Source organism: Colias eurytheme, chromosome 27, assembly GCF_061535395.1.
Source record: "Colias eurytheme isolate Ceu_HAF_F1 chromosome 27, ilColEury1 Martin Lab GWU primary, whole genome shotgun sequence".
NCBI classification, from domain to species: Eukaryota; Metazoa; Arthropoda; class Insecta; order Lepidoptera; family Pieridae; genus Colias; species Colias eurytheme.
The window spans coordinates 1743626-1768490 of NC_143006.1; the positions used below are offsets into that span (position 1 = coordinate 1743626).

Sequence of the window (24865 nt, forward strand, 5' to 3'; positions counted from 1 at the left end):
TTATTTATACCTATATTCCTTTTCTCGTAAATTCTTCCACACCAAGACTATACAATTAAATAGTTGAATATAGGAAGAGGACTATAAATTCGTTGTCGACCCTTCACAATTGGGATACAAAGATCAAATCTGTCCTTCCTGTAGTGTTGAATCGTTTGATCTATGGTGTCAAACGCAGATGTGTTTTTAGGTTTTAGTAGAATAAGACGAATATCTTTTAAAAAGAATATCTGTTTTTTGAGACTTACAGATAAGTCTTAAAAAACAGGTATTCGTTTTAATAGTGTAGTTGCTAAATTTTTTTTGGAATTTAACTTAAGATCATCATATAGATACATTCAAAGAATGCAAAGATAAAATCTGTCCTTCCTGTAGTGTTGAATCGTTTGATCTATGGGGTCAAAGATTATACGCAGATGTGTTTTAAGGTTTTAGTAGAAGACATTTAAAACACATATTCGTTTTAAAAAGTTTATTTAATTATTGATAAGATTTTTTCACAATTGGAATACAAAGATCAAATCTGTTTTTCCTGTAGTGTTGAATCGTTTGATCTATGGGGTCAAAGATTATACGCAGATGTGACGTTTTTAGGTTTAATTAAGTACCTAATATAAGACATCTGTAAGTAGTAAGTAAATAACAGACATTAATTTTAAAAAGGATAGTTTTTGGTATTAAAATTTAGATCATCACTAGGTAAATTCAAAGAATGAAAATATCAAATCTGTCCTTCGTAAAAATAACGTCTTAAGTTTTTTAATGGTTTTGAATAATGCGTATTTCTTTCTTGCTTATATTGTTGCTGCTGTAAATGTTTTTATACGTATTTTAAAACACAGACACAAACGCCGACATATCCATAAAATCTATAATATAGTGCATATATATATTTCATTCCATATTATAATAGAGTTTTTACAAGAACCTTGTAATAAATTATCACTGGAGCGTGTTCCACACAAAAATGTTTAGCCATTGTGCACTCTTTTGTCTGTATGTTACAAGCGTATCTGATTAGTAGCGAATTAAGTTATTTTTTTATTTTAACTACAAAAGCATGGATTTAGTTTAACAAACGTTTTTATAACTAAGGACTGGTAATATTATTTTCGTATTGAATAATACTAATCTATGCTACTGTTATAAGAATGTTTTGTATGTGTGTTTGAACGTAGTGGAAAAAATTCTTTCATCTTATCTATTATGAAACTGCATTCTTAGTATAAACATGGTATAAAACAAATTCGCTGTTGCTGTCTGCCTGACTCTATTTATCGAATTTTGAAGCAGTTTTATGAAGTGAAGTTCATTTAGGCGCGTTGAGTGAAAATTTTAATGTCGCGTCATGGAGTAAGGCGACGATTTTGGCATCTTTAATCTTGCCAAACAAGTTTCACTTCTGCCACGTGTGATCAGCACACATGCTCTTTTTTAATACATAATAGTGATTCAGGAGTAAGGTTTTAGTATTTTTTTACAAAGCAGTCGAAACTCGAAGTCGAAACTAATAATGCCGTTAATCAATTCTTAGCTAGTTTATTTCGGCACTAGCTGATTCAAAAGCGCTTCTAAATAAAGTTTAGATGACAAAATAAATGTTTCAATTTAATATTGTTTATTATTAATATAGAACATTTGAGAAGGAAGTTGGCTTTATGTTCTTGATCCAGCACGCAAGTACAACCGCAAAACAATATTAAGTTTTATTTTAAATCAAGGTTTATCTTAATCGTTTTCAATTTCAACAAAATGTGTTCAGCCTTTTATAATTCTAACCCCGTAAAATATAAAAATAATTACTTTCATTTCAACAAAATTGAATGGTGTAGGTAATTATTCAGAATTTACAATAACAGTAATTATAGAAAGACCATAACTAGGTACCTACATTTATTAACAGAAAAGTTAATCACGCTAAAAGTAATAACATAACTTTAAAATTAAAATAATACCATATCCTATTAAATTTAAAATAATGATGATTGTGCAGTAATTTTGGAATAGATAAACATTAGCTTACTTCGATTAACATAATTTCAATTTGTTTTATAGTCTGTGCTCTACCGGCGCCATCTTTAATTGGATAGACATGATAATTTCAAACGCGTTTCAAATAAACAACAATAGCACAGATTAGAGAATAGTTACTTCGTAACAGATACATCACTCCCATACAAAAGCTAAAATACCTACGCTATATTTACCTACAAAATGCGCCGCAACTCGGCTGCAGTAAGAAATGTACTCTACGTACACGCATCGAGAAGCGAGTTTCCCGCGCACGCCGCGTGATTGCGTCATCAAACGAAAACTTTAGGGTTGACCCGAGCGCGTAAATTAAACACAGAGTTGCTGAAACACTTAATTTTTTATTGTTAATTATATTTGTTACATTATACAATAAAAAAATGAAATCTTATTGATAGTACTAGTAGTTGTTTCCTTCGGTTTCACCCGCGTGGACCCGCTATATGTGTCTCCTGGATAAAAAGTAGCCTGGTAGGTTTGTTCCTGTTTAGGCAATTGAAAAAAGACAATTCCTTGTTATTCACTCTTGAACTCCGACACCCGTCCACATCGCAAAAACCGGGCATCTTGGTAGCGAGCGCGGGAAACGTGACGCGGGTGCGCAGTCTCGCGTGTGCCAACCAACTGCCGCTTGGGTCGGTACCGACCTACTGTGCGGTAGGCGCTTATAGCGCGACCTTGAGCGAGTGACGGAGGCCTGACAATAGGCCTGCGACGTTTCTCGTATATTACTGAGACAAATACAATTTTAATCATATTCATAAATTATTTTTCGCTAAGTAGGTAACTACTTACTCGTTAAGGTGATGAATTAATTTTTCTAACATTTACGGCCCTTTTCAAACCTTCGTAATTTTTATATTATTAAAGTTGTCGTGATGAAAATTCTTGACAAGAAAGTTCAATAGTAACACAATACGTCTACCGTTTTAGAAACATGATTCCATGATATTTTCTCGATAGAAAAAAAATACAAAGTTCTCATTGTTATTTTTTTATAATCTCTGGCATCTTCAAAATAACAAACGTAAAGTTACGACTTTTTGGATATTAACTATAAAATATACAACCTATACGTCTACCGATTTAGAATTTTGAAATATGCGATGGTTTTGAAATAAACAAGAAATACTTGAAATTAGCGCGCGACCAGCCAATATAGCGAGAGCCGCCCTGTACCTTCCTACCCCGATCGCTGCACGAGTCATTCCCGCTACGGCCGTCACACGGGGAACTTGTGTCGCTCGCGCAATCGTAAAAAAGGGTGACAACACGATAAGACAAAATGAGACAAATGGGGACAATAAAGAAAATAAGAAGAAGAAACATAAAGGTTGGAGAAAAAAGAATGCTTACAATTGGAACAAATTAATGAAGAAGTTGGTTTTATTTTAAATTTGATGATAATTGTATTATAGACGATGTTTGATATGTACCCCTGTTTTAAGTACATAACGAATGTGTAAGATTTTTTTCATTTATAGCATAGATAATCTTTTCAGAAATCCGGAATCCAGAAGGAAAATAAACCCACTGATTGTTCACAATGTGAACCCACTCCTTCGTAAGTACCTTTATTCAGTCAAAAATGTATGTTATCAACGTTCTACTGGTTTTATCGCATGATTCCATTTTTAGCAAAAAGCAACAAAGTGCAAAGAAATAAAAAATCATGGTGAACTTAGTGGAAGTATGGCGGACGTGATATGGAACAGGAGCTCATTGGAGTAGTATTATATTTAAAAAAAAAATACGAAAAAATTTCAAGAATTACATTTCTTAGTAGGTGGTAGATAAGTATGTTGTATAAAGACTTTGATGTTGATACAGTGCGACACAAAAGAGATGAAAATAAATGAGGGCGCCACCGTCGCTCATATAGCAACACTGATACTGCGACGCAAGCGATCTTGATACTATAGAATAAAAATCCAAAAATCTATATATATATAATCTAAAATAAATACTGCGATTTAAACCGTTATAATTGTTTCATTGTAGCAATAGTGTAAATTTAAGACAAAAATACATTAGTATTTTAATTGACCTACCTAGGTCAAATTTTACTTAAATGTATTTGGAATTAGTTATTTTATAAAAATCGGTCAAGTGCTTAGACTGCAGAGGCGCACATAGAATCAAACATACAAACAAACAAGCATACATGCAGCTCAAACACATTACCCTCTTTCTGGGTCCGTCGGGTATAAAAAAACAAGGCGATTTGAAAATCACATATTTTTATTTTTTTTGTAGATAAATTTTGTACATTAATATAATTCATCAAAATCTAAATATTCTACTCCTTCAAAGGACTGATCATCACTCTGTTTCGAAGTACTGGCAAGAGGGTACGGGGCATCTTCAGTATCTGTAAATATGATACAGTAAATATGATTTTTTTTCTTATGGTTTGATTGATTAATAGATAGATAGCTGTATGAAAACAGTTATCACTATACTATGTAGTAAAATCTAAACTAGGTACTTTATTTGAGGCTGGTTGGATTGGATATAACTTCTTGACTCAAATTGTGCTGGTCGCACTATAAAAACTAGTTTTTGTTTACATACAAATAACCTCAAATTAAATTGCGAAAACGTAATAATCGCCATACATACATACATTAAACACTCGTCACTAATGGAATATTCTATTTTACGTAGTACTGAGCAAAAATAAATGGAATCTCACCGGTATATTCTGCTGTACGTTTGTAAACGTTTTCCAAATCAGTCAATAAATTTCCAGCTTGAAATTCGGACAAACACCGAATAAAAACATTATACACCACATCACGGACACCGCTACGTTTAACCTTTTTCATGATGTCTCCTTTTTTATTTAAATTTCTTGTTCTAAATAACAATTTTATCTCAATAATTCTCCACTTCACGAAAAAAACAACAAATTTTTATTCAACTTGACAGCTACATTGCCAATTCAGGGTTGCCAGGTAATGAAAAACGAATTAGTTCCAAAATAATTAATTTCATCTCTTTTATGTCGTACTATATTTATTTCATTTATACTTACTACACCTGTGCGGGAAATTGCTTAGTACTAAAACAGGTTTATATTCATATTTACATAGTAATGTGAGTTTTAATTTCGAAAAATTTTGTGTAAGTATATTAAATTGAGTTCCTGGGTGATCTGGAAACACAATTGGGCCCGGAAGATGGCGCTGCAGTCACTCCTCCTAATCACATGAACCGATTTGGATGAATATTTGTGTGCACATTTCATTGTTGTGGGATGATTGGTTGATTCGTTTTCACATTAGCTAATATTATGTATTTTTGTTGTAAACTTAATGTAATGTTTATAAAACATTTTTATTGGTATAAATAAGCCAGTGTTCGTCTCACATTGCTGTACCTGCCTACCTACCCTACCAGGGCCTAACTTTGTTCTGGCTATTTTATTTTGATTATTTGTAATGAATAATTACAATAGGCATGACGACAGTATCCATAAATGATCGTATTAGTGTTTTTAAGGGAAAATGTATAATAGATAAATTACATATAGTGACTTAGAAATCTTAAAAACATTAAGATTAATGACATTATCAATAAAATAAAACATTGAAATACTGCAGTTGGCCATTTTGACTAAAACACGCGTGACGTCACGCTTAAGTAAACAACTCAAATCAGATATTTTTTGTTGTTATGAATATGTTGAGAATACGCATTTTTATTTATTTTCTATTGTTTCACGTATGATTTATCGACTCAGAACAGAAATATAATTGCGAATTCACGAATACATGGTTCGGGGTTCTCCGCGCCAACATTATACAATTATTTCTTATTATTTTCTCGCTTAAAATAATTACTAACACATTTTTGAGCATTATTTTTATGTGGATTCACACTGCAATACTGCACACCACTTATAAACTTTGAAATTCATTTCTATAACACATATTAAATAAATATTTTTTTAACTTTCTTCGCAATGCGTACAAATAATTACGTATTTACCAAAATGTGACGTCACGCCTACGCCATGACACCTGCGAGCTGTTTTGGCACAGTTAATAAATATTTTTTGGAAAATGGCTTTTATCTTCGTTAAATTTAAGTATATTACCGAAATATAGGGTTTTTCTTGTATAGTAAACGTATACACACATTATGGAAGAGGATTTCAAAATCTTTCGTCATGCCTATTATAATAGAGTGCAAAAAATAAATACATGCGTCAATATATTTTGTGTTTTTTTTTTAAACAATTTTTCTATTTAAAAAAATATCATTCCGACCGCGGCTTTGCCCGCTTGGAATTAGGTTATATCGTGAATCCTGTTTTATCCCACAGAAGTGTTCAGTTCGGATAAAAAGTATCCTATGTGTAAATCCAGGCAATTAGCTGTATTTTATCAAAATTGGTAATGTAGTCTTGACGTGATTAAGTAACAACTAACAAAAAAATATACAAATTAACATCCAAAGTTTCGCATCAGTTTTACTGTATTAGTGATATCTTCCACTCTTGACTTTGACTGAGAAGAATTAGGGTTTATAACTTCTTTCAGAAATAGTACCTTTCATTTCTGGGCATGATGTAATATCTACGTCAGCATCAAATTCTATCTAAATCAATTCAGTAGTCCGCGTTATTGATTACCATTTTATTTTTTCAGAGTAACAATATTTTTTGTTATTTTAAAGATTATTTATAACCTGTATTATTTTGTAATAAAGTAAACATTACGAAATAATAATAATTATTAATAATGTCTAAGTAGTTGTTGGAAAGAAGATTATTTGTTTATAAGCAAGAAAATAAAACCAATAAATCAACAATTGAATAAATGTATAACAATATTATAACTGTATGACGACTCCATACATGTTTGTCCCGAGTCGGCCAGCGGCAGCGCGGCGAGTTTGTAAGAATTACTTCGCGCGCACCCGCGTTCGCGATAGCGAGCTATTAGACTCCGCCCGCCAAGCAGTGGATTTTTTTTTGTGTATCGTCTTAAATATTTTTAAGCGATTAGTTAGTAACTATACAAACATCTAAAAATATTAATTTCGCCCGCGGCTTCGCTCGAGTTTATTTAAATCTTTTTTGAACGCTGTCGATACTAATTTCCAATGTTTATAGAAAGATTAATGATTATGATGCTGCTTCCATGCTATTATTTACTAGCTGTGCCCCGTGGTTTTACCCACATTGCTTGATTTTCTTCGCTCCTATTGTTATTATCGTGATACCTTCCTTCGTCGATAAATGGACTTAATTTAACAGTGCAAAATTTATCTCAAATCGGACACGTGGTTACGGAGATTAGCGCGTTCAAGCAAACAAAAAAACTCTTCAGCGTTATAAGATTAGTAGATGCGAAATTTTGTAATTCTATCGTGTCTGTCAGTCTATCTATGTACCTATCTATATAATCTATGTACCTATGTATCCATACTAATATTATAAATGCGAAAGTAACTCTGTCTGTCTGTCTGTCTGTTACTCAATCACGCCAAACTACTGAACCAATTTGCATGAAATTTGGTATGGAGATATTTTGATACCCGAGAAAGGACATAGGCTACCTTTTATTGCGAAATATGTACCACGGGCGAAGCCGGGGCAGACCTCTAGTAAACTATAAAGATATTAGATAATATAATAAATAATAATATACTAGTACTACTGGCTACAGCTACTAGACCGGGAGATACTGACACAAAATTTCGAGTCATTTGTAACAGGATGGCGGTTCTACAGGGTTCTTAGTACGCAATGACAAAAAGAAAAATGATGGTGTGAACGCTGGTACCGGCGGCTTAGTCGCGTGGGCGTTAGTCGAACTCGTCGGAAAATAGCGAAAGTCAAACGATTTGTAACAGTATGGCACTTATTTTTCCTGGAAGTTTGAGGATCAAAGAATATAAATACAAAATTTCAAAGATCTAGGTGTTGGAAATCTTCACTTATATAAATTAATACTAAATTAATTTTTCAAGTATGACAGCACTTTTTCCCCCTACTAGAAGTATGGCAAATATAATAATGGTCACATTTTATCAAATACTCTCCAAAAATCCAAATGCAATACTGGTACAAAAAGTTTGGCGAAATAAATTTTTTTTGCAGATTTTCGGCGGTATGGCGACCATTTGGAATCGTCCGAAAAGTATGGCATGGCGATTTTCGTAAATGGCTGCACGACGATGGTTATCTGTGCAAAAGTTAGCCTGGTACAAATGGTTGAATAATTGTTTTATTTAAATCAACATATTCGCGTCGGTATGGCGGGCTGTAAGTCACACCGGAAAAGTATGGCATGACACTACCGCCTACCTCTTTTTTATGGGCTATCGGTAAATACTAAAATTTTTGTGTTACAAATCGTTTGACTTTCGCTATTTTTCCGACGAGTTCGGCTAACGCCCACGCGACTAAACCACCGATACCAGCGATCACACCATCATTTTTCTTTTTATCATTGCGTACTAAGACCCCTGTAGAACCGCCATCCTGTTACAAATGACTCGAAATTTTGTGTCAGTATCTCCCGGTCTATACCTATTACACTTTCTGCCTCAAGGGTTATTATAGGGGATGAAAGTTATTGCTGGTCGTGAAACCGCGCCGCAATAAAGCATCATACCTATTTTACATTTTTAAGCAATGCTTTGTAGGTATCAGAATTACAATTTTAACACAATCATGTTAATTATGTTTACACTTTTGTAGGTAATTAAATATTCTATTCAATAGTCGATAAACAATATTCGATCAATTTCGTTTTATTACTTTCAACATCAATCTTCAAAAATGGGAAATCGATTGAAAAACAAAGAACACTTACTTTCTATACCCAGCCTTAATGTAGAAAACGTCAAAATAAAATATATATGCGTAAAAACTTGCGTAAAAACTAAAAACCAATAAGATCGATAACTATTAAATGGTAAGGTATTTTTACCATAGTCATCTTGCAGAGGCTCTTTCCATAAGTTTCTAACTGATTGAAAAATAATATTTATTTTTGAATAGGTAAGTAATAATTATATAATCAAATTTCAAATACTTAGGTAGTTGTAAAATTTAGATATAATGCATACCTTACATTATTCAATTCTAGAAATTCTTATTCAGAACTAGCGGTCCGCCCCGGCTTCGCCCGTGGTACATGTTTACGTTTTCTCTACATAAGAACCATCCTCGTACTTCAAGGAATATAATAAAAAAAGAATGATCGAAATCGGTTCAGCCGTTCGTGAGTTATGCGCTTACCAACACATTTTGCGATTCATTTTTACATATAAGAAGATTATACGTAACTCGTAAGTAGGTACCTAGTTACATGAAAGCATTTCAAATTTTGATAAACTGGTAGTTACAAATTTATTAAAATTTGTCTTTTGTGTTAATATTATTTAAATAATTAAGATATTATACCTAATACAATTTACTTACATCATACTTTCATTCCATCGTATTCGCTCACGTAAGTATTTTCGCGTTATCGACTACGATATCGAGCAATTTTGTTAAAAATTTTAATTAACGTTTATACGGCAATTTATCTGCACAATAAATTATCACAAGACCTTTGCAAGGAATTGTAAATAGAACGATATTTAATACAAAAACAAAAAGCTCAAGTTTTATTCAAAACGTAAAATGTGTGGAAATGTAAGTAGGTATAACAGGTGAAAATTTTTACTGTTTAAGAAGGTTCATATTGATGTGGATATGTACGGTGTACATTAAATACATTTTTGTGCCATACAATATACGGATGTAACTTATTAATTATTATTATTAGTAAGTTAATGTAAAGAAAAGAATATACAAACCGGTGTCATCGATGTAACAAGGAAGCAACACTGTATCATTTTCATATGTTTTCACAACAACTGGAACACTTTTGAATACTTTTTCACTAATCACCTGAGTAACAATTAACAAAATAATAACTTTGCTTAACATTTTTGTTCTTAAACTTTTTTTTTATAAGAAAAAAGTTGACATAACTTGCCGCCAAAATTCTAAATATTGACAGTTCTAAAAAAGAAATTACTGACGTTTAAAAAGCAGTTGTTTTTTTTCTTTTCTAATGATTGTTATGAGACGCACAGACAGCTGAGCGAGTGGGATACAAATGCTCCCGCGCATCGAAGTCAATGAATATAAGGTTTGTGGTACACTGAGTTTGTATAATATATTTATTTTCTGTAGCTATAATCTCGGATTATGCTTATATTTGAAGTGTTAATTAGCCAGAAAATTTTAATCAAAAAAGTATTCAGCAAGTGTATTCAGCTTTTAATTTTTAATAGCTCAGCCCCCGGAATCACAGACACAATAGAAAATCTATTGTGTATGTCGTGGCCTGATCGGGCAGGTCGGTGGTCAAGGGGTTAATGTTGCCACACACATACATAGAAATTAATAATTTAAAAGCCTAATTTTTAATATTTATTTCATAATAAGTTTTAAAATATATAGTTAGATAAATAATAAAATTCTTACTTTTTCCTTAATTCGTTATTTTGAAGCCCCTCATAAATACTGATTTTCATGCCATGAAAGATTAAAAGTTGCTCAATTAATCATTGACTTCCGTATTTTATAAAACTATAACAAAACTCATTTCCCACTGTGCTATCACCATCAATTAAAACGCACTCAGTGTATCTCCAACTTATTCATCTCGTCAATTAATTGATTCACCTTTGAGGAGCCGGTGCAAGATTACTCATTGGAGACGGTTTTCGTGTCGAGTAACGACTTAATACATATTTCCTTTCATAATTATTTGTCCTAGCATAGCTTAAAATAGACTGCTGAATATTTTTCAGGACCTGAATCGAAGACACGATAAATTTAACATATTACATAAAATCTTAAAATACATTGTGAGTTTGATGTAGGTACATGTTATTTTATAGCTGTTGGATCTGTATTTTTATTTAGACTTACTGGAGATTTTAAGGTTTTTTTTAGAAATATGTACATACCTACTAATATCAAAAAATATTTACCTATTTTTTATGTTTGATTATAAAGATTATTTGAATCTTAATTTCTGGGCCATGTTTAAATTATTATTAACTAGCGGTCCGCCCCGGCTTCGCCCGTGGTACATATTTCGCAATAAAAGGTAGCCTATGGTATTAGTATATGTATAGACTATAGATATAGGCTACATGAAGACCCTATTTTAATAGGTAAGAATTAAGGTAAGAATCTCATAAACTTAATGTTCCAAGCAGATAGCGTGACACAATCTATTATAATATTATCTGCTTAGATCATAATTTATTATCTGTGATAAAAAGTTTTTCATGTTTATTTTAACTTACGTAGAAGAAAAGTAATTTCGTAATCAAAACAAACTGATACATAATGAAATGGTTGAAACAACCGTTGCATCATTTAAATACATATTTTTCAAATGAGCTCTGATTAGATTTGGATGTATAAATTACATTCCTCGCCATAGGCGAGCTGGCTGTGTGACATTTTAACGAATAGTCGGCGTTCTTTATTTGAAAATGTAATTTTTTTATCTGATTGCGCCATAAGGTTTATATTTGACGGAATCGTTTCAGTTTGTATAGACTGTGGTAAAAATCATGTATGTTTATTTCTTTGGCCACGGATGTTTGTTTATACCTGTTTATACCTATTGTTGTTAAATTCGTTTTGTGGGAAAGTTATGTCCATCTAGATCGATAAAAATTATTACAAAAAAGTGAAATTTTTGGCGCCATTTTGTCTGTAGACCGCGTTACCGCGTTAGTATTCGCTAAGGCAAGCAAAAATTTAGTTAGAATGTTTGCGCATGTTTTGGATTTAGTCCATTTTTTTTAATTTTTAATGCATTTGCTTTAACTATATTTCTGAATCGATGACACGTCTTCAAAGAAAATGAACTTTGACCCCTATTCTATCACGTAATCGTATCATGTATTGAACACGGACTTTAGATTATACAGCATGTTTTTTTTTATTATTGGTCGAATAAAAAAAATAAAATACTACTTAATACATACATTCATAATACGTTATTTTATATAGAACAAAATAAATAACGATATCTAGAAGTCGTCATTAAAAAAGGTACCTATTCAAAGGAAAAGTCAATAGAAAAAATGTACTTACTGTTACTGTCGCAGGCAAATTGTTTTATTTCGCCGTTTACAAAAGCTCGGCATTTTGTAATATGTCTAGAATTCGTAATCAGAAATTTTTCGTTTGGATAAGGGGGTGGGTTAGGTTAGGTTCGTGTTTATCTTAAAGGAAGGTAAGATGTTCAAAATTATTCAAATTATTAACAGGCTATAAATTGTTTTTGTCAAATATGTAGTTTTGGTACAAACAAATTTCCTACAAAAAATATGAGTTTGGATGTTATATTTTTGGAACACTCTGTATAATAAGCTTTTGTGAAGAAGTTCTAAATAAATAATGGTTTATGAATAGACGGCATTGTAAGTCGGCTGTACGGTAAGTGATCAATTCATCACAATGCGACCAGTGGATTGACGGCAAATTACAATAAAGTACTTTTATCCGCGACTGCATCTCCTAGTTAAATGGAAATACTGCATTTTATTTTTAAATCAATAATGATATGAAGAAGTATTATAGTGCAATTTGATATGCAGATAAATGGGTACCTTTTTTCACGAATAAAATTGCTATAACATTAGACCTAAACACGTATTAAAATGGTTCTATTAAAATTTAACTAGTTATAATTATAGGTACACAGCTCTTACTCTTAGCCTATTTTTCAGTTCAAAATATATTTATTTCACAATAATGCAAATGTAATGTGTAATAAGTAGGATCGTACTCCGTACTGTCCAATTTATGAGATATTATTTTAAATATAATCCATAAGGTACGTAGGTACTTACAGTTTAGATTCTGGGAATTTATTTATCCGGTATTTTTGTTAAAAAGTAATAGGTATTTATGTAATTTTTATTATCTAGATATTATGTTCACAAGTGTATAGGCTTAGATCATTACTTACATATAATGATTTAAGTGTATAGGTGTGGTATAGGTATATAATATAGCATCATAATGCCTGCATAGATAATGAGCAGTAATATAAATATAAATGGTAGGGTAGACCATCAAAATATAGGAGAAATGAAGTAAAGTCGAGGGGAATTTGAACTCGAATACTCTCTTTGAATAGCGGAGATAAAAAGTTACTGCAACCGACAAACGACTATCGACGATTTTTCAAACACTCGATAGACAAATCGTAACGATAAATCGTTACATGTGTAAGCTCGGGCTTAAGTATCAAATATACGCCCGTTGTCTTAAAATAACATTATTTTACTACATCATACGTATTTTTCTGAAATAAATAATAATATTATAAAATCAAATTTTTAAATATTTTAACTTCCTATTTTATATCTGGTAAGCAAAATAATTTTGAATGCAACGCACATGGCAACTCTGGCACAAAATGTCCGACGGCAATCTCCAAAGTGATGTAGTAGAAGCGCCGTGTGCTAAAAAATCTAAAATTGAACTCCAAAATGAGAAAAGTGATAAAGATAGTCAAATAGAATTAACTAATTTCATCCCTACTAAGGTTTTAAACAATAACACTAATAGGAAAGCAGTGTTTCTACTCGGAAAATTTAAAGACAAAAGTGGTGTGGCTATAGTGATTTTGGAGAAAAATGCATTTAAAGAAGAGGAACTAAGCGACGAAGGATATTTTTCGGCTGAAACAAGAGTTCACACATTCTTTAAGAACGATATTTATGGAAATTTTGAGTGCTATCCGATATCCAAAATTAATGGTAAGATTTCATTTTTACGAAACTCGCGTCTTATTTTTACCAGTACCTATTCATCATGCATTCTTATTTTATTTCCGTCTTCAATGTTATATGATGAGTAAGCATTCTACTTTGAATTGGACTACCCAGTATATTTGTCATCACTCATAACATATTATTTAATTTAAAATAATTATGTTACATATTAGTTAATACGACAAGTAATTAAACTATCAAAGATGTCAAAGGTCTATCAAACAAAATTATGTTAACTCTCACGCGTGTAGAAATTATATTATCTAAATTCTAAAACCATACTTAGGTAGGTAATAGGTATGTATTGCATATTTATACTTATTATTATCACTGCCATATGGTTGTAAATCCTTTCACACGTCGTGTTGTAATTTTGTAGATATTAACGTCATATATACGTAATAGTCGAGATTTTATAATTTAAATACCGGAATTATACACCAATATTATCATTACAATAATCAGATTTTGATTCTAACTCATTAGGAAGAAGAAAAACCTCTTTACCTAAAACTTTATTGTGTGACCTTGTAAGGAAACAAAGGTTTTTGCTTATCATTATTCAAATTAGTTTAATTTATTAGTACTGTCTATTTTGTATTTATTGTGCTCAATATTTAACTCGACTTTATAATATGTCAAGATAACAGTTGTATGGGATTTAGGAATTAAGGATACCTACATATTTTATAACTTTTCTTATTGAACAAGAAAATGTTTAAAAATCTACTTAATACCTAAAAGCTATTTAAGATGCAAACTTGCTTTAACAGTAGGATTATGTAATCAAATTGAAGCTTGAAATTTAAAATTTACTTACAATAATCTTGCAGGAAAAAAACTAAGCTAAATATAAAAAAAAATATATGTATCTGGTCAATTAAATGTATGTTTATTTTTATAAATACTGAAAGAAGTTGCTTACATATAAACACACTAGCTTTCCGCCGGCGGCTCCACCCGCGGTTTCAAAGAAAAACTCGCATAGTTCCCGTTCCCATGGAATTTCCGGGATAAAACTTATCCTATATTACTCGTGGATAATGTAGCTTTCGAAAGGTGAAAGAATTTTTAAAATCGGTCCAGTAGTTTATGAGCCTATATTCATTACAATCAAACAAACAAAGTTTTCCTCTTTATAATATTAGTGTAGATAACAAGCATATAAAGATGAAACTAATATAAGCATGTTAAAAACAACTTATTTATATTTTCTTTTTATTCACAGGAGTGAAAACTACAATAATTTATCCTGCTACTGAGAAACATATAGCAAAGTATAGCAAGCAGGAGGTACATATTGTGTTAGAATCGCCCGACTGCTATAAAAATCTGACGCTACCACATTTAGAGAAGGAACAGTTTAATTTACAGGTTAGTTATGTATTTATTTACTTTGTGTGCATGCAACTTCATGTATGGAATTATAAAACTAGCCTAAGGTAATTAAAATATTTAAATATCAGCTATCTGGTGAAAGTCTTGTCTAATTTGGTCTATCTGTTCCAGATATAAGTGGAACCAGATAAAAATCGAAAAAAAAAATGTATTTCTGTACCAATAAACATTTAGAAAAAAGTCTAATTTTAATACTAAAAACAAGACACCAATTTTATGTATTTGTATTACAGATAAAAAATACATATGACTCATAGTGAAAGGTTTTAGTGAATTGAAGGTTGTGATCATTTTGCTGTTCTATATTATGTACATTGTACATAGTGAAGTAATAAAATACATGAATTCAGAGTTACGCAATTTGTCATGGTCCCTTTTGTTTGGCGTTTGCTGCAATTTCTTAGTTTATTTTGGTTATTTCAATAATGAATAAGAATTTTATTGCCAGATTTTTTATTCTAACTTGTTTTTGTTTTTGTGGTGCACAATAACAATGTGCACAAATTGACTTGATTTAAATCAAATGTGTCTAGTTTATTGTTTTTACTTATCAAATAATTTTTGTCATAATATTCATCATAGGCCCAATCCCAAAGCATATTATAAAACAAACTGTCAAAAAATGAGTTATTAGAACCATTTGTATAGCTGTGCTCCACGGTTTCACCCGCATTGCTCCACTCCTGTTGGTCTTAGCGTAATAATATATAGCCTATAGCATTCCTCGATAAATGAGCTATCTAAGAGCGGGGGCACACGATGCGTTGCGGCGGCGGTGCGGCGCCGGAGCGGTGTCGCTGCGTCGTCTTACATAGAAATATCTGTGGCATGTCACACGATGCGCTCCGGCGCCGCACCGGACTTGTAACCACCAAGACGAGGCGGGGAGGGGTGAATGCGGTGCGACGTCGGAGCGGCACCGCTCAGTTGTTTTGCGTCACAAGGAAAGACACGCTGTGCAACGCTGCTACGACGCCGCTGCGATATAAAAACGTTACGGCGCCGCACCGCTCGTGTGCCCACTGACACGGTGAAATCTTTGCGGTGCGGCGCCGCAACGCATCGTGTGCCCGCGCCCTAACACCGAAAGAATTTCTCAAATCGAACCAGTAGTTCTGAGATTGGCGCGTTCAAACAAACAAACTCTTCAGCTTTATTATTATTATAGCTTTGCTTTTTTATGAGTTAATCTTTAATGTTTGTAAGTATTATAAACATATAAACTTTTTCCTCTTCAACTATATCCTAAAAAATATTTATATTATATATGCAATATATAATATAAATATATATGCAAGTGGAAATCTTTGTGTCATTTAAAAACCATCGAAACTGAATTTTAAAGCAATTAAATCTTCATTTACTATATTATCACAAAAGTTACTTAGTCCAACATTAGCAACCTAAATAAACAGACATTAAAATGAAAATTAAGTTATGAAAAGGATTTATTTTTTTGTTTGTCAATATTATTTCAAAATCAGTTGGTCCTTGTTTCTTTGTGTGTGTTTATTTTATTGTGTAGACTTGTTTATATTTAAGCTATTGCATAGCTTCTATCGCGGGCCTTGAGCGCGGGGACCGAATCCAGAAATTCCGTAACGAAAAACCTCACGCTCCCCACTCCGACGGGCACGGAGGTGTGGCTTGAAGGCATAGCATGCAATAGCTTTACCGCGGCAATCCCCGAGTGCCACACGTCTCTTTTATATTTTTGTTTTAAATTTGTGAAATATAGAATGTGAATATATATGCCTATCTTGTTACAGTGGGTCTACAATATACTAGAAGGGAAAAGCGAAGCAGACAGAGTCGTGTACAATAACGAGAGTGAAACGGAGGGCTTTGTGCTCGTCCCAGATTTAAAGTGGGACGGACTGACGAAAGAATCGTTATATCTATTGGCTATTGTGAGACAGAGGAATATTAAATCGTTGAGAGATTTGAATGGAAGTCATTTGCCGTTGTTAAAGAGGATTAGGGACGAAGGAAAGGTGAGTAAAACAGTGTTTGTTTATTAACAAATTATTTGTATACGATTTTAGTTCAAGAAGCTTACATCTAATACACTGGAGATTTCAGTACGAACATTAACTTGTAACAAGAAAATATGACGTTGAATGACGCCTGTATGTTTTTTTATCCCTTTCACACCTAACATAAAATATATAAAAAACATACAGGCGTCATTCAAGGTCATATTTTCTTGTCACAAGTTAATGGTCATAATGCAATCTCCAGTGTATTAGATATAAGCTTCTTGTTTTAGTTTTTAATTGACAGATAAGAATGAAAAAGATATTACATGTGTTGCAAAATTAAGTAATTTGATGGCTCAATAGTGAGTTCTTCCAGGCAACCTAAGGCATAAAATAATAAACCATAAAATATAAATAGACAGCAAGTAAAATAATATAAAATGTAAAGTTCTGATATAGTAATTGGATCACAGATGACAGATGTCAACAGCTGAGTGAACATCAGCTCTTAGTTTTAAATTCAATAAAATATAATAAATTCAATAATTAGTGGTAAAAACAGTAATATTTAGTATTAGTTAACTATATTATCAACGTATGTGTATTAATTAATGTGAAGTACGCATTTATGTGACTGAAGCAACGTTTTGTATAACGTGGATGTCAACGAGCCAACGGAAATTCAAATTCGAATTTCTTCGATAAACCAGGGGAGTACTAGTTCTAATATATCTACTATATTTAACACTATACACAACATTCGCATTCATTTTTACTAATAACACTGCTCATATTTTATGAGTAACGTCACAATAAATACATGAGCGCATAGTTATCGTCTCACTTTGCTTGACAAGTTGGAAGCAATTTAGAGGACAAAAACTAATAGCTCCAGACAAAATATACTTCATTTCTACTAAAAAACTACGTTTTATCTATTCACTATCTATCTAACACAAGTAAATTTAAATTGCATCATAAATACAATTTTTTTAACATCTATTTCACCTGTTTCAGCAACTAAAATTACAACATGCTGACCCGCAAGGCAGTGGCCAAAGATATGGAAAACAAACTAAAGGCCACACTACAGGACTTAAAGGCTTCACAATCCCTGTGTGAACAACTCTTGCTGGAGAGAGAGGAACATGAACTTGAAATCCAGAAAATAATAAAAAAGAACACAAGTTTGAAGGCCGAGCTAGCTGAACTCCACACTCAATATATGGACAGCCAAAACAAGTGCACAGCCCTCCAAGACATTGTTGACAGCTTCCAACAGTGTTCCAATGACCACGAGAAGGCTCTCAGTCGTATCGTTGAACTGGAATGCAGTTTAATGGAGGTTCAAGAGGATAACTCCAAGCGGCTATGCAATTCATCCAACAGTCTTTATGGTGAACTGGTTGAATGTGGACAGTTAAGTGGCTTTGAAAACAATAAAAAAATCAAGTTAAATTCACATAACAAATTAAAAAAATATCTCAAATTAAGTAGGTTTATTAAGCACACAAAATCAGTAATTAAAAATAGATTTTCATTAAGAAATGTAGCACAATTGCAAAATAAAAATAAAAGCCTTGTGAAAGAGTTAGATAGATATCATAGGGACTTAGAACATTATAAAATGATATATGAAGTGGAAACTACTGAACTTAAGGAGAAAATAGACTCATTAAATGATATATTACATGACCTCAACCAAAAATATTCTGCTGCCCAGTTACAAATCAATGAGCACATAAAAGAGGCAGATTACCTTATAAAGTTAAGCAATGAAAATATGGATCGTTTCGAGTCTCTAACCAATAACTATGTATGTAAGTGTTCCATAAGTGACAAGGAGCAACCGTCGCCCCATAAGCCCATTGACTGCACTGACATGCATAGTATTCCATCCACGGCAACAATTTCATCTAGTAAAACAAAACATCTTTCCATGCAGGAAATAACTGTGTTGTCGGATAACATTGGTCAGGGATTTGGCGCTTTGCTTAACAACTTAGGGCATAAAGTAACTAATTTCTGTACTCCTAATAAATACATATATCATGAATTCATTAGATAATTTTAGTTTTAATGAAAATAGTATTGTTGTTATATTATATGGAGATAGTCTTAATCTAAAAAAACATGACATTGATATAGGATTTCAAAAAATGTTGAAAATTAGTAGTGAGACAAAATGCAAATTTATGTTGTGTACATTGCCATATTTGCCTGGTTTGACACAAAATCAAAATAGATTTATCTATAACATTAACTTAAAATTATATAACCTAACAAATCATCATAGTGATGCATTTATATATTTTGACATAAATTCATGTACAAAATCTTTTTGCTTGACAAGGAATACAGTGTATCTGCCATTTAGATATAAGAGAGAACTTGCTATGTTAATAGCATATAAAATTATTAACCAGTCTGGTACATGTTTGGTATCAGACCATCGATCTACTATAATTTTATGTAGTAGTAATTATATACATCAACCTAGGTTAAGTGTTGACGGACAAACTAGCCCTAAGCTAGATTTAAACTAGTATGTAAGACAACAGCTAAGCAGCCTTTTTCCATTGTACATCAAAATATTCAAGGCTTGGCTAGCAAATTATTAGAAATAGAATTATTTTTAAATCATAATAGTATAAAAATATTTTGTGTAACAGAACATTGGCTTAAACAATGTCAGTTGTTATTAAATATTGATAATTATAAATTAAAAAGTATATACTATAGGGCACATGCTATTCATGGAGGTTCTCTTATTTTTGTACACAATAGTGTTAAATGCAAAGAACGAACTGACATTGTAAGTCTTTCTGTAGAACGCACCATTGAACTGTCCTGTGTTGAGCTTGAGCGTTATATTATTGTTTGCGTATACAGACCTCCTTCCAGTGACTATAATATGTTTGAGACAGTCATGGAAGAAACATTACAGCGTTTAGGCAGGAGTAAAAAGAAGGTAATAGTATGTGGTGATTTTAATATTGATTTACTTTCACACACACAGACGGCAACACGAATAGTTAATTTGTTTCACTCATTTAATCTGTATAAAGTTTTTGATGAACCCACACGAATTACACCTACTTCTGCAACTTGTATTGATAATATATACTGTGATTGCAACTGTCTAGAAAAAAATATCCTCAATATACTGACTTCAGATCACTGTGGCCAGAAAGTAGTTTTGGAATGGGATTGCATACCTAAGTTTAAAAGAATTAATGTTAGGCCTATAACTAAAAAAGGCATTGATAAATTTAGAGATAATATTAATAATAAACTGCCTAACCTGAATGATCAATCCTTTTATAATAATCCTTGTGAAATGTTTACAAATCTTTTTAATTTAGTTCATAATGAGTTTAAAGAAATATTTAAAGTTAAATCTTTAAGTATCACCAAGGATTTACCATTTAGTCAATGGGCAACACCTAGTATACACAGATGCAGGAACATTCTATATGAGTTATATGGCATGAAGCAATATAACAAAGACTTGTCATTCCATAATTATGTTAGAAATTATTCAAAAACTTTTAAAAAAGTTTGTTTCACTGCCAAGTGTCTATATGTCAGAGATAAAATACGCAACTCTGATAACAAAGTTAAAACAGTTTGGACAATTATTAATGGTGAAATGGGCAAAAGCCGGACAAATAGTACCATAAAACTTGTAAATGCTGGCAGGGTAATTGACAAAAGTGCTGATGTTGCGCTTGCTTTTGAAGATTTCTTTAGTAGTGTCCCTGTTAGTATTACTAAAAAATTAAATTCATCATCAGTGCTTGCGGAGTCCTATTTGAGGGACCATGTTGCGGAGTGTAATGTATTATTTGAATTGCGACATGTGACTGCAGATGAAATTGTTAAAACTTTTAAAACATTAAACTTAAAAAAAACATGTGATCTCTGGGGAATGTCTGTGAATTTAGTAAATAATATTATAGAAAACATTGCCAACCATTTAGCGTTTATATTTAATCAATGTTGTGACTGTGGTATATTCCCTGATTTATTAAAGTTTAGTAAAGTTATTCCTTTATTCAAAAGCGGTGACCAAGAAGACTGTAATAACTATAGGCCTATTTCTATTTTACCAACTTTGAGCAAAGTCTTCGAGAAATTGATTTTAAACCAATTATGTAGTCATTTTGTTTCAAATGGTTTACTGCACGCCAAACAGTTTGGTTTTACAAGGGGGCGCTCTACCACTGATGCTGGAATAGCTCTTTTGTCACATATATATAAAGCATGGGAAAATTCAAAGAATGCTTTGGGGATATTCTGCGACCTTTCTAAGGCTTTCGACTGTGTAGAACATTCCACTCTATTACGGAAACTAAATTTTTATGGTATCAAAGGTTTATCTCAGGACCTCATAGCTTCATATCTTCAGAACAGGGTACAGACCGTTGTTGTTAATGGAGAGAAATCTTGCGGTGCGCCGATTAACATTGGTGTTCCGCAAGGATCTATCTTAGGACCGTTTTTGTTCTTAGTGTATATTAATGACCTACCTTATTATTTGCAGGATATGTGTGAAATAGTACTGTTTGCAGATGATACCTCATTAATATTTAATGTGGATAGACATGACACAAATGTTGACGAAGTAAACTCTGCTCTTTTACGCATATCTAATTGGTTTAATGCTAATAATTTATTATTGAATGCAAAAAAAACAAATTGTGTAGAGTTTATCCTTCCAAATGTAAAAAAGGTCAAAAGGGATATCATTTTAAACGGGGAGGTATTATACCCTGTCGAGTCTACTGTTTTTCTTGGTTTGACACTAGATGAGAAGCTACAATGGGGGACCCATGTTGCCACCACCGCTGCTAAGCTCAGCTCAGCTGCATATGCAGTTCGAAGAATAAGGCATCTCACCGATGAAGATACGGCTAGATTGGTTTATTTTAGTTACTTTCATAGCATTATGTCCTATGGAATTCTACTATGGGGCAGGGCTGCAGATATAGAAACTATATTTATATTACAGAAAAGAGCCATACGCTCTATATATAATTTACGTGCTCGGGACTCACTAAGAGATCTCTTTAAGAATATTGGTATCCTCACTGTACCATCACAGTATATATTTAATAATGTTTTACATGTACACAAAAACGTGGACTTACACACAAAAGTAGGAGATAGACACTGTTATGGCACAAGGAATAGAAATAAAATTGAAATGCCATTTTATAGGTTAGCTAAAGTTAAAAATTCATTTATGGGCCAAGGTATACGTTTTTACAATAGAATTCCTCATAGTATTAAAGAGTTTAGTAGTGTTAAATTTAAAACTTATTTAAAAAATGTATTAGTTCAGAGAGCCTACTACAGCATTAAGGAATATATGGAAGATGAAAATCCATGGAGGGTTGTCGCGTAAGAATAACAGGACAGTTCTTTGGCATATTATGATAATATATAATATTATGTAGTTAGATGTAAGTAACATGTAATGTAAAATTATATTGTATATGGACATGACTTTAAAAGAGCAACTATGGAGTTTCTTGCCGGTTCTTCTCCATAGATACTGCTTTCCGAATCGGTGGTAAATTTAAAGAATGTAATGACGATTCAAAAGTGCTTCTGGAAGAAGTCTAATTGAATAAATAAATGTTTGAGTTTGAGTTTGATCAACTTAAGTAGGTGTTTGTAGAGATGTATCTTTGGATTCTTTAAGTTTATAAGCTTTAAGAATTAAGTACTTATAGGTGATGTAACCTAATTAGTTATAATGAACATTAATATTAATAATAGAGATCCATTTTTAAATTACCGCCTCCTTGGTACAGTGGTTGGCGCTTGAGCGTAGAACCGAGGGGTCCTGGGTTCGATTCCCGGTGGAGACGAAGAAAAAAAAATGTCTCGGTCTGGCAGGACACAGAAGGCTGATCACCTACTTGTCCCTAAAGAAAATCGATCAGTGAAACAGATGTACATATAATGCATCTGCCCCTTACCCCACTAGGGGACACGGGACTTCACTTACTTACTTACTTATTTTTAAATTATCATTTTATTGTAAATTGTTTCAGAAAGCGATTTTGGACAAGTACAACGTGCCTGGCAGTCAATTGCGTATATACCTTCACTACCAGCCATCTTTTTACCATCTGCACATTCATTTCACATACTTACAGCACGAAGCCCCAGGCATATATGCGGAGAAATCACATCTACTCGATACAGTCATTGATAATATCGAAATTATGAACGATTACTACAATAAAGCTACATTACCCTTCACAATTCGTGAAATGGATACTCTCTTTAATATATACGAAACAAACGGCTATGTTGAGAAGATTAAGAAGATTATTAATAAGTAAAATTGTGAAAATGTTGGTGAAAAATATATTTGTCGAACTAAGATCTCGTTTGAGAAGTTGTAATGTGTATATAACTACCAATATTGATTTTAGCAAGAATTGTAATTTGAAGATTAGCATACAAGCTAATTGTATTGTTCTCAACTATTATAATAATAGATTGAAAAGAAGTGATAGTCTCTCGTCGATAGAGAGCCTCTCCGATTATTCTGATGATGATGAAAATAATGTCACATGTAGTATTCCTATTGAGGAATTTTGCTATGTAATTCCAAATTCTATGTCGTGCCTCAAAATTGACAAAAATACTATATCGTTCAGGATTCTGACTGAACCAAAAAATGGCAGTTTCTATTCCGAATTTTTGTCGCCGAGCTCACTGGAAAATAAAATTAAAGTCTCCACTATGGTTATTAATTTAAAAGCCAATGAGGAAGTTAAAATTATTTGCGGCAACTGTTCAAATGTAATTTCCAATGATGGTATCAAATTTGACAGGATTCTAGAGTTGCCAACCTCAAATTTGGATATGTCTGAATGGTTCTGTCATGGCCATGGACACAATCATGGCAACACTTCAAGCAACATAGAAATAAAACCAAATAAATTAGATTTTCTGTACCGATTAACTTTCTTTGTAGTAAACAATAGTACATTAGCGGATAAGACGAACAAATTCAATATGCGTAGAACAATATATCATTGCAACCGTTGCTTGGCGTGGCTCGGCTTAAAAACTAAGGATACAGTGAAACTTTACAATTCCGAAGTGAAATTATTACATAATAATATAGAAAAGTACGCATTTACTCATAAAAATAGTACAGATAATATAAGCATAGATGATTTTATATTTACAATAGAAATGATGATGAATGAATTCAATTTAGGGCTCCAGTACACAGTTATGTATAAAATAGTTTTGGAATGCGCTTTTTCTGCGACAAATAAACAGTATTTGCTTATTTGGGTGATGGACAAGGAATTGCAAGTGTTGAGAAATAATGATGACGTCATATTGAACGATAAAATTAAACTAAAGTCGACGTTTTTAACGAAAATATTGTATAAAATCGAAACTAGTTTGAACGAGGAAGTAGAAGCATGGTTATCGGACCCAAGTGTGATTTCCACAGACATATCTAAAACTATGTTTTCTAACGGTGTTGATCATTTGCAGAAAATGTCGTTGAAAGTACCAGAAATGTTTCGATATACAAACGGATTTTGTGTCAGTTACTTAAAGGTTTAATAAATTAATTATTTGTATTG

At 32.3% G+C, this 24865-nt stretch overlaps 3 protein-coding genes across 3 annotated transcripts in view; 2 read left to right on the top strand and 1 right to left on the bottom strand.

Moving 5' to 3' along the window:
- The window catches only part of LOC149896764 (neurotrimin-like), a 28272-nt gene extending 18134 nt beyond the window's left edge, over positions 1–10138 (bottom strand). The window contains exon 1 of the mRNA XM_090117223.1: positions 9856–10138. Within this exon, the coding sequence (XP_089973349.1) occupies positions 9856–9988 (133 nt within the window). The 5' untranslated portion in view covers positions 9989–10138. The remainder of the gene's footprint in view (positions 1–9855) is intronic.
- Positions 10139–13488: 3350 nt separating this feature from the next.
- On the top strand, positions 13489–23599 carry Dcps (Decapping enzyme, scavenger). Its single transcript, XM_090117198.1, has 4 exons — positions 13489–13842; positions 15086–15231; positions 17025–17249; positions 23300–23599. The coding sequence occupies exons 1-4, from the start codon at positions 13500–13502 to the stop codon at positions 23591–23593; spliced, it is 1008 nt and encodes a 335-aa protein (XP_089973324.1). The 5' UTR covers positions 13489–13499; the 3' UTR covers positions 23594–23599.
- A 4-nt stretch (positions 23600–23603) lies between these two features.
- Positions 23604–24862, top strand: LOC149896767 (uncharacterized). The gene has a single exon (XM_090117197.1). The coding sequence runs from the start codon at positions 23604–23606 to the stop codon at positions 24843–24845; it is 1242 nt and encodes a 413-aa protein (XP_089973323.1). The 3' UTR covers positions 24846–24862.
- The last annotated feature ends 3 nt before the right edge of the window (positions 24863–24865 follow it).

What these genes read in the sequence shown, in the direction of transcription:
- Dcps (XM_090117198.1), top strand. Translation starts at nt 13,500, where the DNA reads ATGTCCGACGGCAATCTCCAAAGTGATGTAGTAGAAGCGCCGTGTGCT. An exon ending in TCCGATATCCAAAATTAATG is followed by an intron (nt 13,843 to 15,085) that starts GTAAGATTTCAT and finishes TTTTATTCACAG; the next exon opens with GAGTGAAAACTACAATAATT. An exon ending in GGATTAGGGACGAAGGAAAG is followed by an intron (nt 17,250 to 23,299) that starts GTGAGTAAAACA and finishes AAATTGTTTCAG; the next exon opens with AAAGCGATTTTGGACAAGTA.
- LOC149896767 (XM_090117197.1), top strand. Translation starts at nt 23,604, where the DNA reads ATGTTGGTGAAAAATATATTTGTCGAACTAAGATCTCGTTTGAGAAGT.